The 17,302-nt window shown below is 48.5% G+C and overlaps 1 protein-coding gene across 1 annotated transcript in view; it reads right to left on the reverse strand.

The window, feature by feature from the left end:
- Positions 1-317: 317 nt before the first annotated feature.
- The window catches only part of LOC149367168 (acetylcholinesterase-like), a 28,892-nt gene continuing 11,907 nt past the window's right edge, over positions 318-17,302 (reverse strand). Inside the window, exons 2-4 of the mRNA XM_089554431.1 lie at positions 5,224-5,498; positions 2,105-3,321; positions 318-564 (exon numbers count right to left, since the gene is read on the reverse strand). Coding sequence (XP_089410557.1) covers positions 423-564; positions 2,105-3,321; positions 5,224-5,490 — 1,626 coding nt within the window. The 5' untranslated portion in view covers positions 5,491-5,498 and the 3' untranslated portion in view covers positions 318-422. The remainder of the gene's footprint in view (positions 565-2,104; positions 3,322-5,223; positions 5,499-17,302) is intronic.

Genomic DNA, 17,302 nt, shown 5'->3' on the forward strand with positions numbered 1-17,302 from the left:
TCTCGCATGCCTCTATGTTTATTAGCAATGCGACGATTTAGACGAATGGTCTGCGATACAGAGACTGTAAGTTTAGCTAGAGTGTCGGTGTTTTTCCGATTGCTCTGGATGAGGAGCCCCAATACCCTAATGGTGGATACTTCGCGTATGGGCTGACCACTAGCAGTAATGCAGATGGGAGGATGGCCGTGGAGGCCGGGTTGAGCTCGGAAAGTGGTGCGGAAAACGCTTTCGCCTCTACGCACGTTAAACCGCCCCCTGATTTTTTTTTACTGTGTGTGTGCGCGGCTCGCGCTCCCGTTCCATCCCTTCGGTTGTCGGTGAAAATAGTTCTCTACGCCTTTTTTTTATTTGCAAAGGTTTTGCAGGCATCACGACATCAGACAACAAGAACAAACAGCAGCAGGTACAGTTTCGATTGCTTAGAAGAGATACTTCCACCGTTCGCATTGGCTCTTGCGGAATCCCTGAGTCTCGTTAAACTGGCCGTGGCCCATCACGATCATGACAGGCGCTTGCTTTTTGTACCTTGGCCACTTCTGTTTTTCAGGAAGCTCCGGGACGCTGGGAAAAAAAAGAGCAGATCACAGTTAGCCGCAATTATAGCGCAGCGCAGTTAAAGGGCAGCTGCACCACTTTTTGAGAACTTTGCGATATCCAAGGATTAAAATCTATACAGGCTGCAGGTAAAGCGTGCCAAGTGTTTTTGCACTAGCATTTAATATAGTAATGTAATCGACGATTCAATTTTGCGCTTCTCTGAGTCCTCAAAGCACTGGAAGAAAGCGGGGAAGTTTAGTGTGACGTCGTGGAAGGTGTGATTTGAAATTACCACTGCCGTCAGCCACACCCAGCACTGCCTTGTTGGAGGCTGCCAAACAACGTTTGGCGGCTTTGCCTTCGGTGGTGGTGGTTTTTTTCATTCAAAGCAGGCGTTTATGCTTTGGAAATGTACCGATACCTTCGATGACGTCATCATGCGTCCCCCCCCCCCCCCCCCACTTGGCGTTGTGCGCTGCGGAGAAGCTTGAAGTCCGTCGCGATTTTAACCGGCTATTACGTCACCATTTCAAATGCTAGCCCAAAAGGACTTCGCCTGCTTTACCTGGAAGTTTCACACATTCGACCCTTTTAAGCTCATCGCTTTCTAAAACCTATGCGGTTGCCCTTTAAGCGACACGGCAGTATCGAGTGCTCCATTTGCATCCTCCGGGTGAAATATGCAAATGGAGCACCGTGACACCGCTGTCACCTGCTCCCTGAACAACTTACCAGAAAGGTGATCATTGCGAAACGGAAGAACTTTCAGATTACTGCGGCTACCCGCACTGGAGCGATGCGAAAGCAAGACGTCCACACGCTATATCGACGTCCGTGACTGTTCTCACGTCCATGTAATGTATCGACGTCCGTGGCTATTTTGACGTCTCAGTCTATTTTTTCGTGCTTTTTCTCTGCACTCCAATATGGTCCTCAATCATCTGGTTTACAATTTGGTTTTTAGCACTTTTTGGCTTCTCAGTGAGTACCATGTTTGTGGGACGCTTATATTAGGGAAGCTAAAGTGAGAATAGTTTAGTTCACACAAAATCAACTCAGTTAAATTAATGGAAGGAAGTGTTTAGTTGACATCAACGCATGCTTCTAACTGCGCACATCCTAGTGTCCCTTAAGCAAAATATGAGGTTCTGGATGAATCCTTGGGGCCCAAGTGTTTAGGACATAAATATTGAAAAGGAGCAATGGCTATCATCCGAGTTATAAATGAAAACAGAAATCATCCTTTAGTATGTCAAAAGCCAGTGCCAGACCATCGGAACGCCAGATTACTGGTCACAGCGACAGCATTCACTTCGATATTTCACCGCCACTATAGTCGGCATCGCCGTTATTCTGGTTGAATTAAGCAAATTCTTGCCGCTGAGATAAAGCCACCTCAGTAGCGATGCCAAAAGACCGAGCGAGACTGCGGGAAATGCTTCCGGTAGGTCAACTAACGAATACCTCTTTACACGAAACATATAGGTTCCACAATGAAACGAATTCGTTCTAACGAAGGGAACACTTTCTGACCGCTATTTTTTCAATTAATCATTTCTCTTACCCTTTTTCTGCGAAGGTGGCGAGTGCACGCACAAATGCCTCGCTCATGCGGCCGTCCGGCGAATCTGGGTCTTCAGCGTACTTATGACCGAAGAGGAACGCCAGCTCGGCTGCGTGCGGCACGCCAGTCCATCCCGGGTATGGTGCCGTTGACGACTTGTGGTCAAAGACGTAGGCGAAAACTCTGTTTCCGCGTTCACTGTGCTTCTCCGCGAAGAACTGCAGCGGGCAGTAGAACATCCTGTCGGCCCCGTAGTCCAGGTACTGCCTTCTCAGGGCGTTGCCGTCCCCTTTGGGAGCGTCGGCGATGTACTTGTCCAGCACGTCCGGCACGTCTTCCTTCAGCCAAGTCGACACCAAGGCGTGGAGGGCGTCTCCGAGCTTTTCAGACACTTCGAGGTCCTCCGCCATAAGTTCTGGCTTTGGCGGGAACATTGGCATCAGAGCCCCTTCGTCCGACGTGACGCCCGCTATGACGTCGATGGATCCGAAGAAGCCGCGATTCATTGCGACAAGCGGCATTTTCGGCAGGAACGAGTCATGGTAGATGGGGAAGAAGGGGGCTACCTTTGGCGCGACGCTCTCCAGAGACGCCTTGATCAACTCATCGGCAGACTTGCGGCGGAAGCACCTTATGACATCCTCGGCGTTGGCCGAGAGGTCGATGGTTCCCTTCTTGGAGCAGCCCACAATATCGGCCACCTTGTTTCCTTTTACCATGCTTTCGTGGATCATGTCCCACATGTCAATGTTGTACATGGTGCCGCTCAGGAGGATGGCCCTCTTGAAGAGGCCTTCGCTCATGGGCGACATGACATGGCAGTGCACACTTGCCGCACCCGCGCTCTCGCCGAATATGGTCACTCGCTCCGGATCACCTCCGAATGAAGCGATGTTGCGCTGCGCCCACTTGAGGACTTCAAGCTGGTCTAGGAGGCCCACATTTCCGGGGGCTTCGGGGGAGTTGGCGCTCATGAAGCCTAATATGCCGAGGCGGTAGTTCATGGTTACCACGAGCACGTCCCCGAGTGTGGCCAGGGTGGCGCCATTGTAGGCAGGCTCATTGGCGCTGCCGAACGTGAAGCCTCCCCCGTGGATCCAGACCAGCACAGGCCGATTGGAGCCCGGCTCCCTGGCACTCTGGGGCACCCACACGTTGAGATGAAGGCAGTCCTCCGTGAAGGCCACGTCACCCATCGTTATCAGCGGCATCTCCACCTGAGCGACGGTGCAGCCGAAGAATGAGAATATTCCGTAAAGCGTGGCATTTGTTCTGGCCCCGTAGGTGCCGTCTTTGTCAAAAGTAACCAGGCTGCATGGTTTGCTTCTAGCTTGTATAGTGGAGCCCTTGTGACTTTTCTAAAGATCAAAAGGTGTTGGAAGGTAAAAAGACCCCTAGTACTTCCCTTTAACGACCACTTCAGCTTCAGGGAAGCTGTAAGGGCTCCACTTTACGAGCTAGAAGCAAACCATATGCAGCCTGGTTACTCTTGACAAAGACTAGATATGAAGCATCATTTCATACGAAAGCATGGTGCACTCGTAAAAGCAAGCCTGTAATTGTCTACGATAATAGTGTGAGTTTAATCGGTTCTGGAACCCATAGCGCAGATATTGTAAAGAGGTCATGGCACAGCCGTCGAGTCTGACACTATAAAGTACAGCATTTAAGAACGAATAGAAGCTAGAAAGCTTTAAATAACACGGATTTTTAACCACTATGTACGACCGCTTGCACAAAAAAGGGCCAGATAAATGAAGATAAATGAAATTCTATGGCATTTCTACTTTTCTGGATGTTTATAACTAATAGTGAGCTCAGAGTACAGATAGCCTATCTAGTAGCCACTAAATTACGGTTTAAAGCCTTGATTATTCATTGATTTTCCTAATCACAGGTTATACGAATAATTGTGGACATCTGCTTTGAGCTACTTCTGGAGCTATTACTAAAGCTTCTACGTACTGTATTAGTTGATCTCTTTTTTCCCTGCCTTGGTGTGTGGGATTACACTACTGCTCGTTTTTCCATCTATTCATGAATCTAGCGTAACATTTCTTTTTTCATCGTGTTAGCGCTGCATAGGTTTCTATTGCGTGCGAAATAATAAAGTATGGTAAAGTACAATAACGTATGGTAGCTGTTTAGACGTCAATGCAAACATGAAAGAAAAACATTAAAATCCGAGTTGAGTCAGCCGCTAAAGCCGTTGTTGAGCATTTCATCGTTACTTTTTGCTAAATTTGAGTAGTTTCGTCTGCCTGCCTGTCTGCCTGTTTTTCTGTCTGTTTTTCGGCCGGTCTTTTTCTCTAATGCCTTTCTAGCTTTCTTTCTTCATTCCTTTCTTCCTTGCTTTATTTGTTTCATTTTTGGGCGCAGTGAGCGTCATTAATAGGCGTCTACCTCCCGCAATTTTTCCGCTAAGAGACACGGAAGGTAAGGTCAGCGCATGTTCTCGCCAGGCCTGGTGACGTCCTTCTATTATTAAAATTTAGTGAAAGTCTAGCCTTTGCGTCGTCTCTGTCTCCCAGTATTTGTCCTCTCTACAGCCGGGAAATGCCTCCTTAGGCTCCTTAGACACGAAAACATTTTGCAAAGAATTCAGGGGGCACTTTGGCTCTCTAAAGTGATGCAAGGTGAAAGCCTTTCCTGGCGCACTGTTTGGCATTGACTGCGAGACTGTTCGTGCTTTACTAGTGCTTTATGTGACTACACACTTTGACTAGACATTACAACTACACACTTTGACTGCTGACTTTGACTGTTTCTTTAGCACGACTCTCTCGCTGTTTCGATAAGCTCGGTTGTATCCATGGCTCTTTTCGCAGTAATAAAGTATGTAATGGGGTCACCCACGGACGCCTTACGCCCCCTGTCGGAGCGGACGACACCTATATTAGTTGTCGTCTGCTCTAAAGGGGGGCGTCAGGCATCCGTGGGTGACCTCATTACTTCGAATCCGCGCACTCTGATGTCATAACCATTTCGACCAACCGAAAAGCGTGACACCTGTGCTGAGAACCTTCTGTCGACAACGATGGGGCATTAAAGGCGTTCGCCTTAATACAGCTGTGACTGCGAAAGAAGGAAGCAGCGCCACTGCCACCGCAGGACAGCACCTGTGGGCATGCCGTGAGTTTAAGGGTGGTAGTGTCCAGGGTTCCCTCCCATGGAGCCTTGCGCACGGGAGGCCGGAACCGCAGCTTTCCCACCGGTGGCTCGGCAAACGGGATGCCGCGGTACTCTTCCACGTCCCGGCCTATGGCACGCACAAGCCTGCCGCGGACCTTGCCCTCCGTGGTGTCCCTCTCCACGTAGGACTCATCACTAGCCGCGGCGACCCACAGCAACAGGGCTGCCAGGAACACGGATACCGTGTACGCCATCGTCGTGGCTGAAAATGTAAAGAAAGAAGCACAAGTAGTTTGCCGTCCTTGAAGTAGCAACGAAAGGTTAGGGAGCATGCGATAGCATAGATTCACGCATCAACAGTGAATATAATCCCTCTACATAGACAACCCGGAAGGTAGACCAGATTAAGCGCCACCGATATTACCGCAGTAACTTCCACGACGAACCAATCCTAACTCACGCACTTGGCGACGCCTATGACTACGTGTACGTGGGCTGCTTTCAAGATACGTAGAAGGAGCGGATAAACAAAGCGATTTTCGATGGAGGTGAAATTCTAGAGGCCCGTGTGCTACGCGATATGAGTGCCGGTTGAAGAAGCCCAGGTGGTCGAAATTTCCGGAGCCCTTCACAACGGCGACCTCATAGCCTGAGTCGCTTTGGGACTTTAAACTTCCTTAAACCAAACCTAAACCAACCCTAAACGAAACGATTCATTACAGCGCGCAGTACCCCGTCTTCGCTGAACCTTCCATCGAAACGCGCTCAACGCGGACAAGAACCCCACCCGGGAACTTGTCTTAAAGAACGAAACTCAGTCGCAGGGCCATTCGATTCGCTCTTCTGTGCTCGCAGTGCACTGTCATCTGGGCTGGTTAAATTTTGGGCAGCCTCTGTCGCAATATCAGCCGATTAGCTGCGTTTTGCTGCGAAAGCAATACTACGCGAGTCACCGAGCTATTTCGGAGAGCTGACGAAAGGTCATACTGCGCATGAGCGAGGAGCAGTGACGTCACAGGGCGCACAGCTGGCGCGCCGCCGCCGTCGCTGCGCGGGTGACTCAGATGCCGCCGCCGCGCTCGCCAGTTGCGCATGCGCAGTAGCAGCGCATAGCTCGCGTGCCGGGGCAGCCGCCGCTTCACCGCCCTCTCCATCGCCTCTCTCTCTCTCTCTCCTCGTTGCTTTCGCAATCCTCCAGGTTTAACCGGAGCTAAATCACTGCCAATTTTTTTGTCAGAATCAGATACCCACATTCCCCACAACTTAAATAACGAGCGTCGTGCCTGCCTACTTTTCGGCACAAATTCAGTTTGCATCAGTGAACAGAGAATGACTACGGGGCATTCTCTAGTCGGGCGTCAAAGAAAATGTCCACAGCGGCAGGTTGTATCTCATCCCCGGAATTGCTGGCAGCAGACGTACCATGCTCGTAACCTTTAGTCTTGTATTTGACACAATACGGCCTGGGCGAAATCGCTTGGAAAACAAAACAGTACTGCATTTGTTTCGCCGCCTGGGCTCCGTTAAACAAGAAAGTTACAAAAAAAAATAGGGGCGACTAATTGGATTACAACAGCCGTACCTTACCGGTACAGACCTATAGGGCAGAAACGTGGAGGCTAAAAAAAAGGTTCTGCTTAAGTTAAGAACAACGCAGCGAGCTATAGAAAGAAAAATGATATGTGTGACGTTAAGAGATCAGAAGCGGACAGAGTGAGTTAGGGAACAAACGCTGGTTAATGACATCCTAGTTGAAATCAAGAGTTGAAATCAACATGTACTAGGACACTTCGCTTGCCATTCCTGTGTACTCTGTCACGTTGTTGTTTACCCTGACCGTACCGCTTGTCTGTATTCACTTTGACTTGAATTTTATTTGAAGCAAAAATGTGCTTAATTTATCTGTTACTTTCGCTAAACTCATTGCCATCGCACATGAATGTTTCATTGCTTTTGTAAGTGCATTCTAACTTCATTCTAACACATTTCCTGTATAATTTTATATAGTTCTTATGAGTGATTGTAATTGCAGATGTTTTTCATGTTTTGCGTTCTATTTTGTTTTTGGATGAGACATGCCGTTTCATTGCGCCTATGATGCTGTCAAGTGTATAGGGGGGCCTCCGGCTTTGTCAAGCTGTCGCTTGTGACAGCTTTTACTGCGGGTCTACCGCGCCATGTATTCATTAGGCGCAAATAAAACCATTATTATTATTAAAGAGGAAGAAATGAGCTTGGGCAGGGCATGTAATGCGAAGGCAAGATAACCGCTGGCCCTTAAGGGTAACGGAGTGTATTCCAAGAGAAGGCAAACGTAGCAGGGGGCGGCAGAAAGTTAGATGGGCGGATGAGATTAAGAAGTTTGCAGGGATACGGCCGCAACTGGCGAAGGACACGGTTAATTGGAGATAGGATAGGATAGGATAGATAACTTTATTTGGCTCTAGGACAAGTGTTTTTTTTTTTATGTGGTCAGATGAGTCCATCCGCAACGGTCGGTTGCCCCTATTCCAGGGCTCCGCTGGATGCTGCCGTCAGCTGAGCTCGCCGTATCAAACCGATCTGGTCATCGCGGCAGTCGCTGGAGAGCAGACCCTCCCATTGCTCCACACTTGGGTTTTGTATAACTGGGACGATGTCGACTTTTTGACATGCCCATGTGATGTGATACAGTGTAGGTTTTTCATGGCACCACGGACAATTGTGTGCGTAAAGTGTGGGGTGAATTTTACTTAGTGTGTTTAGATTTGGATATGACCCCGTTTGAAGTTGTCTCCATGTGACAGCCTCTTCTTTGTTTAAAGATTTGTGCGGTGGTGGGTACCGCATCCTGCTGCCTTTGTAGTTGTTGAGTATGGCCGAGTATTCCTGAGGTACTGGCAGGGATTCCTCAAGGTCGTTGACGTTGGATGCTCGGTAGTTAGTATATCCTCGAGCTATCTGCTCGTCAGTTACTGATAACGCCTACAAGAAGATGAGTACGGTAACACGTGAAACATGGAAGTGTCCTTCATGCAAGGATGATTCGGTGGCGCAACCTGACGTAGCATCCAACCCCGATGGTGGTTCGTTCTCGCAGCAACTGTCTGCTCTGAATGTGAAGCTGGATACTTTGACTACCACTGTATCAGCACTGATGGGGAAAATGGAAGAACTGTTGTTGGTCAAGGAAGCTAGTGAAAAGGTTGCTTCAGCAGTCGAGGACATACAGTCAGCTATTGACTTCCTTTCGTCACGGTATGACTCTGTGCTTGCTGGAGTGACCACTAATCAGGCTGAGCTTGCAGATCTTCGGTCACAAGTTCAATCACTGTCTTCAACAGTAGTTTCCCAGAAAGAAGTGATTGACAGGATGAGTGGAGAGATAAATGATCTCGAACAATACAGCAGACGATGTAACTTCGAGATTCACGGCCTTCCGGTCAAATCTGATGAAAACTTGCACACTTTCTTAAGTACCTTAGCAGGCAAACTAAACATTACCGATTTTCAACCAGCAGATATCTCAGCAGTCCATCGGCTACCGTCCAGAGGCGAATATATCCCACCGATCCTAGTACAGACTCAGTCGGTTTCTGTTAAGCAGAAATGGCTCGGAGCTCGGAAGGGCCTTCTTGATTTGGTGCAAGACGACCAGTCTCCTCGGCTGTTTTTTAACGATAACCTGTCTCGGGTTAATCGCGAGCTGTTCCGACTAGCAAGGTCTCGGGGCAAACAAAAGGGTTTTGAGTTCGTCTGGACCAAAAATGGGAAGGTCCTTGCAAAGCGGTCCGAAGGCGCACCTCTCATTCGCATCAACAAGTTTTCGGATCTTGAGAAACTAACATAACCATGTCTGATACAGGTTTCGTGAAGTGTTCCGATTTTTCTGAAGTCCGGAAGTTCTTTCAGTATCAAACAGGCAATTCATTTCAGTTTACTCATGTTAATATTCGCAGTATACGGAAACACTGGGACCATTTTTGTGCGTTAATTCACCCTTTTCACTTAAGTTTTGACGTCATTGCTCTCACGGAAGTGAACGCTTCGTCAGACGTGTTACTACAGTTCTCGCTGCCAGGCTACCAGTTATATTCTTACACTCGTTTACAAAGAATGGGAGGAGGAATCGCAGTTTTTGTTAAGGATTCTTGGTCCGTTTCTGAAATTAGTGTTCCTTTCACTCAAGCAGAAGTAGTTGCGCTCCGCCTAAGTACACCTTGGTTGTCGCTGGTTCTTCTCACAATTTACCGCCCTCCGTGTTGTAACGGTCGAATCTTTTTAGCTGAGCTAGATTTTGCATTATCATCGTTCTCCCGCGAAGAACACGTGTGCATTATCGGTGATATGAATATCGATATTTTACGCCCCACTGTGTCAACGGTCGCAGATTATCTGGACACTTTATCAAAGTGGGGGCTAGCGACTACAATCCACAGCCCTACACGTGAGGAATACTTAGCTGGGCAGCTGGTCGCGTCTTGCATCGACCACATCAACGTGCGTTCTCAAAACCTGTCGGTGCGGTCTGCTGTGGTTGAGGTCAAGCTTGCAGACCACTATTTCATTTGTTGCTCGTTAACAGATAGTTCCAGCCATCCTGCATCTATGCACAGCCAGCAAAAGGTCTCAGTACTTGATTATAAGCGTCTTGACGAAAGAATAGCAAAGCATGATTGGGATTCTTTTATACACAGTGTGTCCCCTGCGGACCTATATGATCGGTTCGTCGATGTTTTTCGTTCACACAAAGCAGAATCTTCCCGCATGGTGAATGTTAAACAACGAAATTTAGACAATAAGTGGATGTCTCCCGCAATATTGGCAGCCATTAAAGAGAAGGATCTGCTCTGGGCTCGATCAAGACGTGCCCCAAACTGTTCTCAGCTACGACTGCAGTTTAAACATGAACGAAACCGTGTCAACGCCATGATCCGTCTGGCCAAGCGCAACCACTTTAGGTCTCAGTTTAATGACGCACGTTTTAACAGCAAGAAAACATGGTCATTGGTGAATAGTCTGAAAGGAGGGAGCGCTGCTATCTACAATGATACATATTTCATCTCGCATTTTCATAAAGATGGACAGAGCATTGCGAATGACTTCAACAATTTTTTTTCTCTGGTCTCTGGTGCATCTCGAACCCCTCCTACCGACTGTCCTATGCCTCTCAGTGTGATGGAATCTGCTTTCCTTCCTGATATTACTGAAAGTGATTTAAGGTGTATACTTTTCAGTCTTAAACGTAGCAAATCTCCTGGTCATGACGGCCTCACGATTTCTGAATTGTGCAGAAATTTTGAAGTAATTAAAGGTGTTCTACTAGTTATCCTTAACACTATCATTTCTACTGGTATAATACCTGCTTCAATGAAAACTGCTAAAGTTATACCTTTGTACAAGGGTGGCTCCAGAAACATTATGAGTAATTACCGACCTATCTCTATTCTACCATGTATTGGCCAAATTTTTGAGAAGCATCTATTACTCACCATGACGAATTTTTTGAATACGCACAGTGTTCTATCACCTTGTCAGTACGGCTTTATAGCAGGAAAAGGAACAACGGTTCTTCTTGAAGAATTCTCTGACGTGCTAAATTCAGCTTTTGATAAGAATCAAGTCGCATGTTCTCTTTTTCTGGACGTTAGCAAGGCTTTTGATAGCATCTGCCACGTTCTTTTGCTTGATAAACTTTCTGCGCTGGGATTTCGAGGTTCGTTTTTGGAACTGCTTACTAACTTTTTACAAGATAGGCGCCAATATGTGTCGATTTCAAGATTCCATAGCGATTTCACGGCAATTGCCTCTGGAGTCCCGCAAGGTTCTATATTAAGTCCTTTATTATTCAATCTATACGTTAACGACCTTGCTAACAGTGTGCCATCTTTGCTGTTTCAGTATGCTGATGACACTGTTATTGTTGCATGTGCAAAGAAATACACTGATGCTGTTACAGCATTACAGATAGCTGCTATTAAAGCCATGGACTGGTTTAAGTTTAATCTTATTAATGTTAATACTTCTAAAACAAAACTGATCTGTTTTCATAACCCATTAAAACAAGTTGAATTAACTGACCTTGTTTATTTGCATACTTCCTCTTGTCTTAATTGCAACTGTGTACCAGTTGAATATGCGCATTCGGTCAAATATCTTGGCCTGACCTTCGACAGTGATCTCTCTTGGAAATCGCACCTTTCTTTTGTTTGCCAAAGGCTTCGTGCTGTATCGTGTGTCCTGTATAACATTAGATATTTTATGCCTTTTTCTGTCCGTAAATGTGTTGTACATGCTCTAGCCTATAGTGTACTTAGGTACGGAATTACTGTTTATGGTCACTGCACGGTTCGCTGGCAACATAGGGTGAATTCGCTTTTGCGTTTGCTTCTAAAGAATATTGCTTACGACCTGTCCATTGGTAATGACATTGATATTTTTAGAAGACTAAAGCTTCCAAGTTTTAACTCTTTATTAACAGAAACTATTGTGCTAAAACACTTCTGGTACAGTCAGTTCACCGTTCCATATGTCCCTGCTCGGGATTTAAGACCAAAATACCGCTACTGCATTCCTCGCTCCTCAACCCGGTACGGTAAGCGCACACGTCATTACTATGTACCTGCCTGTTTCAATAGCTTGCCTCCTACTGTACTCCGCATGAAAACTAAATACACCCTGAAAAAAACTTTGCGGTATGTCTCCGTGTTGCTTCCTGCCCCGTAGTTATTTCAGCTATTTACTGTATTAATTTGAAATCACTGTAATCTTTCTTGATGCTGTAATAGTTATATATTTGTTTCATTCTGTTTGGTGACCATTTTCTTTTTTTGCAAAGTTCATTGCAACGTCTCTATTTTCCTTTGTTTTGCCAATGTTAGCTGTCTGCCAGGCGCGGCCACTCAAGCCCTTTGAGGCTTTGGTAGGCCTGATTTATGTTGTCTGGCAATTGACGTGAATAAAAGTTCTATCTATCTATCTATCTATCTATCCTGTCTGCCTCTTGGTTTCCTGCCACCCCCGTGTGCCCCGGTACCCAGATGATCTTATGTTTGATCGGCTTGTGTGATTTTGCATGTGTTTGTTGCGTCTTGCAGTCTACAGAGCGGAGTATGCGGAGCGCTCTGTGACCGACTCTGCCGCAAAGATAGTTGCGGCAGGCTGCTTGTGAATCAGTAAGAATTGTCAGTGACCGCCCAGTCCGATAGCCCTCCGCTGCCGCTAGAGCGACGGCCGCTTCTTCAGCCTCAGCTATCGTGCAGTCTTGCAGGGAGGCGCTGGTAATCTCGTGTAATTCCGAGTTGACTACAGTTGACACTGCGTTGTTGGTGCCTTGTCCCCTAGTCATGGCATATGTGGCAGCGTCGACATACACTGTTGTATCCTGGGATGCGTGTGTTTTCTGTAAGCGGTCGGCCCTTGCCTCTCTTCGGTCTTTGTGGAGGTTCGGGTCCATATTTCTTGGTATTGGTGCCACCCTGAGCGTGCTGCGGTACTCATCGGGGATCGTTTTAGTTCTCAATATTTCTCGAATTTGTTCGGTGTAGCCCAGTTTCTTTAAAAGAACTCTGCCTGTGGGGGTCTGCTGTAGTCTGCGCATTTGAGCAACATGCTGCGCTTCCCGTAATTCCTCGAACGTGTTGTGCAGTCCCAAGGCTAAGAGCTTTTCAGTTGAGGTGTTACGGGGTAGTCGAAGCGCGGTTTTATACGCTTTGCGTAAAATCGCGTCCGCCTGTTGTATTTCACTTTTGATATGATTGTAGTATGGGAGACTGTATGTCGCCCGGCTGACCACTAGGCTCCTGACCAGCTTGAGTGTGTCTTCTTCTCGCATGCCATGACGTCTGTGTGAGATGCGCGTAATCATGCGGGCCACTTGGAGTGTAGATGCCTTTAATAGCGCAAGGGTGTGAGTACAGCGTTGATTTGACTGTGTCCACATCCCTAGTACCCGTATGAGTGTCTTCTCTGGTATTGGTTCTCCTTCGAGGTAAACTTGTAGTCGAAGTTCTTTACTGGTAGGGACTGTTCGGTTCCGTTTTCCTCTCCAAACCCGTAAGAGCTCAGATTTTTCGGTCGAGCATGCTAGCCCTCTTGCTTTGACATAGTTTTCAACGCAGGTGGCCGCTTCTTGTAGCCTATCCTCTTTCTCGCCGAGTGAGCCAGTGTTAGTCCATATTGTGATGTCGTCGGCATAAATGGCATGGTGGATGTCGTCAATTTCTTTTAGTTGCTTCGCCAGTCCGATCATGGCCACGTTGAATAGCGTGGGTGAAATGACCGACCCTTGAGGTGTTCCCTTGTTAGGCGTTCGAAACTTCTCGGACCGAAGTTCTCCTATACCGATGGTTGCAGTTCTGTTGGATAGAAATGCTTTGACGAAGCTGTGAATCCTGCGCCCGCAGTTCAGGTTGTCCAGGCCCGTAAGGATTGCTTCGTGGCTCACATTGTCAAAAGCCCCTTTGATGTCTAGGGCCATTATCACGTTTTCTCCGTCCCGAGGAACGTTCCGAAGTACACCTTCATATAATTGGAGGAGTACGTCTTGAGCAGATAATTTTGCTCTAAAGCCGAACATGCTGTGAGGGATCAGTTCGTTGTCTTCCATGTAGTTTTGAAGTCTCTGCGTTACCACTCGCTCGTATAGTTTTCCCAGGCATGACGTAAGCGAGATCGGCCTGAGGTTTTCTATCTGCAGTTTCTTGCCTGGCTTGGGTATCATCACCACTTCAGCATGTTTCCACTCCTCGGGGACAGTTTCAGCTTCCCAATGTTTGTTGAGGAAGTCTGTCAGTTCAGCGACCAGCGCATCGCTGAGGTTGCGGATGAGTGCGTTGTTTATTTTATCCGCTCCCGCGGCCGTATTTCTGGTGGTGTTTCGAATGGCCGCGTAGACCTCTTCTCGTGTGATGGGTCTGTCCAGATTAGCGTTATCGTCTCCCCGGTACTCCCCTGTATAGGTCGGCGGGTTCGTGCTGCCAAAGCATTTGGCGCGCAATCTGTCGAGGAGTTCCGAGTCAGTGCCCTCGAACTGGTGAATGAACCGGTATATGGATTTATTGTTTTCAGCTTTTGTCTTAGTCGGATCGAGGAGCGCTCTAAGGATACGCCAAGTCCGTGTCGTGCTTAGCGTCCCACTAAGAGAATCGCTGAATTGTTGCCAATTTTGTTTTGCCAGCTGTGTGGCGTATTCCTCTGCTTTCGCTGTAATTTCGGCGATTTTAAGCTTGAGTTTCCTGTTATGTTTTTGTTTTTTCCATCTCCTGGTGAGACTGCGCCTAGCATCCCAAAGCTTGAGCAGCCGACCGTCCACCTCGGGTGTTTCCGCTGTTCGGTTTATGGTTTTGGTGTACTTGACTTGCGTATCCCTTAGCATGCTTCCCCATTCCTCTAGCGACTGTATGCCATTCTCGGTAAGGTTGCTGTCGCATGCTTCGCGGAACGCATTCCAGTCCGTTATTTTTGCCGCGCCCAACTGGCGTCTCAGCCTGTCTGAGGTTACTTGTGTCTTGAGTATGTAGTGGTCGCTGCCTAAATTTTCCAATAGGTTCTCCCATTGTGTTTGTCCGAGTCCTCTTACGAATGTGAGGTCGGGGCAGGTGTCGATGCTGACGCTATTTCCAATTCTGGTAGGGGTTGCTGGGTCCGTGAGTAGGTTGCAGTTGAAGTTATCTGCAACCTCGGCTAGCGTTTTGCCTTTAATGGTGGCCTTTTGGTACCTCCAGCTCTTGTCCATGGCGTTGAAATCCCCCAAGATGATTAGCGTGTTGTTTTTCGCTAGTCTGTGGACACCGCGAAAAAGTTCAAAAAATTTTGCTTTTCTTTGCTTCGGTGGGCTGTACACGTTGACGATGAATACACTTCCCCCTTTCCTTTTCTTTTTCTTTACGATCTCTACAATCACATGCTCAATGTCAGTGTCGGGTATGCTGTCGTGATTGATGGCTATGACTGCCTTGCTCACTAAGATGGCTGTCTTTCCCGTCACGTGGCTGTCGTAGCATGTGTATCCCGTGAGAGTGGGTGCCGCGCCCGTTTCTTGAAGTGCGATAACATCAGGTGGTGTTAGCTGCGTCTGAAGGAATTGTTTGATGAGGCCTTGTTTCTTGCGATAGCCTCTGCAGTTCCATTGCCGTATGTCTAAGATGTCTTGTTTGCTGTGGTTCGTGTTAGCCATGATTTAGGTTCTTGAGCTTGTGCAATTGCCCGTTCCCTGGGATGTAGATGGATTGGCGAGAGATGCTAACGCAGGGCGGTCGTAGGCCTTTTCCTTAATGTTCTCTGTGTGTTTTTGTTTGCGGAAGGCACTCCGTAGCTCTGCTAGTTGTCCTTGTACCTGATGCATCGTCTGTTGCATCATTTGTTGCATCATTTGTTGCATCAACTGTTGTATTTCCACTTTGAAGTTTGAGCGTTCCTCATCGCTCATCTGCAGCGAGGAGTTCGTTTGTGTAGCGTTCGACAGCGGGTGGCAGTTGGATTTTAGGTCTTGAACTATCTTTGTGAGTTCCGCAATTTGGCGTTCCAACTCATTCTGTTTAACGCGAGCAAATTCTAGTTCGCGCTTAAGTGCTGCTTTCTCTGCGTCTCCATGTTCAAGGTCACGGCTGTTTACGTTGTTTGTATTGGTGTTGAGTTTGTTACCAATCCCACCCGAATGTGGAGCAAACCCGGGAGCATCGGCTCTCCAGCTCACCTTGTTGCTGCTTTTCTGGGCGGACCCGGCGTCTTCGTTCTTCCGGTGCTGGTTCCCGGCATTCGTCCCCGCAGGGGGTGGCAGGGGGGGAAACGAATGGGACCGCGAGCGATGCCGAGATGAGCGGGATCCCGAGCGGCTCCGTGATGTCTCTCCCTCCGAGCTGAACCACCGCGGCCGTCTGCTGCGGTCACCGCGGCTGCGGCGTCTGCTGTCGCGTCCGCCGCTGTTGCTGGCGTTTTCACCTGTAGCGTTGCTGAGGGCGGTCTTGGTTTGCTGCCTTCTGACTTTCTTGAGTCGTTCGCGGCAGTCCTTGGACCCGGTAGGGTGGGCCTCACCACAAATCACGCACTTTGGAGTGCAGGAATGTCCAGTCGGCGGGTTTTGCGTTCCGCACTGGCTACACGCGCGCACATTAGGTGTGGGGCACACGTCGGAGCAGTGGCCTTGCTGGAAACACACATAACACATTTGTCTCGTGGGGTGGTACGGGTAGCATGCCGTCTCGCCCCCGTAGTAGATAACATATTTTGGGACAATGGGACCGTCAAAGGTGATGACGGCCGTCTTGGTTTTTCCTAACATCCGGGCGCTGAGTATGGTGACTCCTTGGGTACGCACTCGTAAATGGGCCTTGAGTTCTTCCGGTGTCGTCCCGGGATCAATTCCATGTATCACGCCACGTTGGACATCGTCCGGCGCGGCCACGTAGGTGTTCATCTCAAATGCGCGTCCCGCAAAGGTGAGGCTGGTAATGCGTCTCACGAGTTGGGCAGCTGATTCATGTGGGGTGCTTACGATAATGATGTTAGATCCTGGCCTGAGCCGTATGATGAAATCTTCGTCTTTGCATTGTTGGTTGCACGCTGCGACTACAGCGCGGGCTACCTGGTGGGTGTGAAGCTGTCTGACAGCAAGTCCTTTCTTCGGTCGAATGATAATTTTGAAATCGTTCTTAGGGAGCGGAGGCAGCCTGCGCCTTGGCTGGTGTCCTGTTCCTTGTCCGTTTGCGTTTCTGCCGGCGGCGGCTGGCCCTCCGTCGGTCGCGGTGAGTTGAGTTGAGTTGTGTTCGCCGGGGTTGTTTTGGGTGGTCGAATTGTTCCCCGCAGCGATCCGTCTGCTTTTCCTCTGGAGTTTCTTCTGGCGTTTGGACAATGCCATTTCCCAGCTGGCGTCGTTGTTGTAAGGGTTGGGCGGCTCCTGCGTGGCGGACGCCGCGTCAGCGTTGCTCACCGGGCTCTCGGAGTCAGTGGTGCTGGGGTCGTCCTCATCCATCTCCTGGGCGTCCGGCAAGTTTTGGGGCAATCCTTCCATGGTCTGATCGAATGTGTAGTTCGCAGAGCGGGGTCGATTTCAGGCCGCACCACCGCTGCCTTGTCAGGCCTAGCGGC

The sequence above is a fragment of the Amblyomma mixtum genome, chromosome 1 (assembly GCF_055824585.1).
Source record: "Amblyomma mixtum isolate Tamu chromosome 1, ASM5582458v1, whole genome shotgun sequence".
Classification (NCBI taxonomy): Eukaryota; Metazoa; Arthropoda; class Arachnida; order Ixodida; family Ixodidae; genus Amblyomma; species Amblyomma mixtum.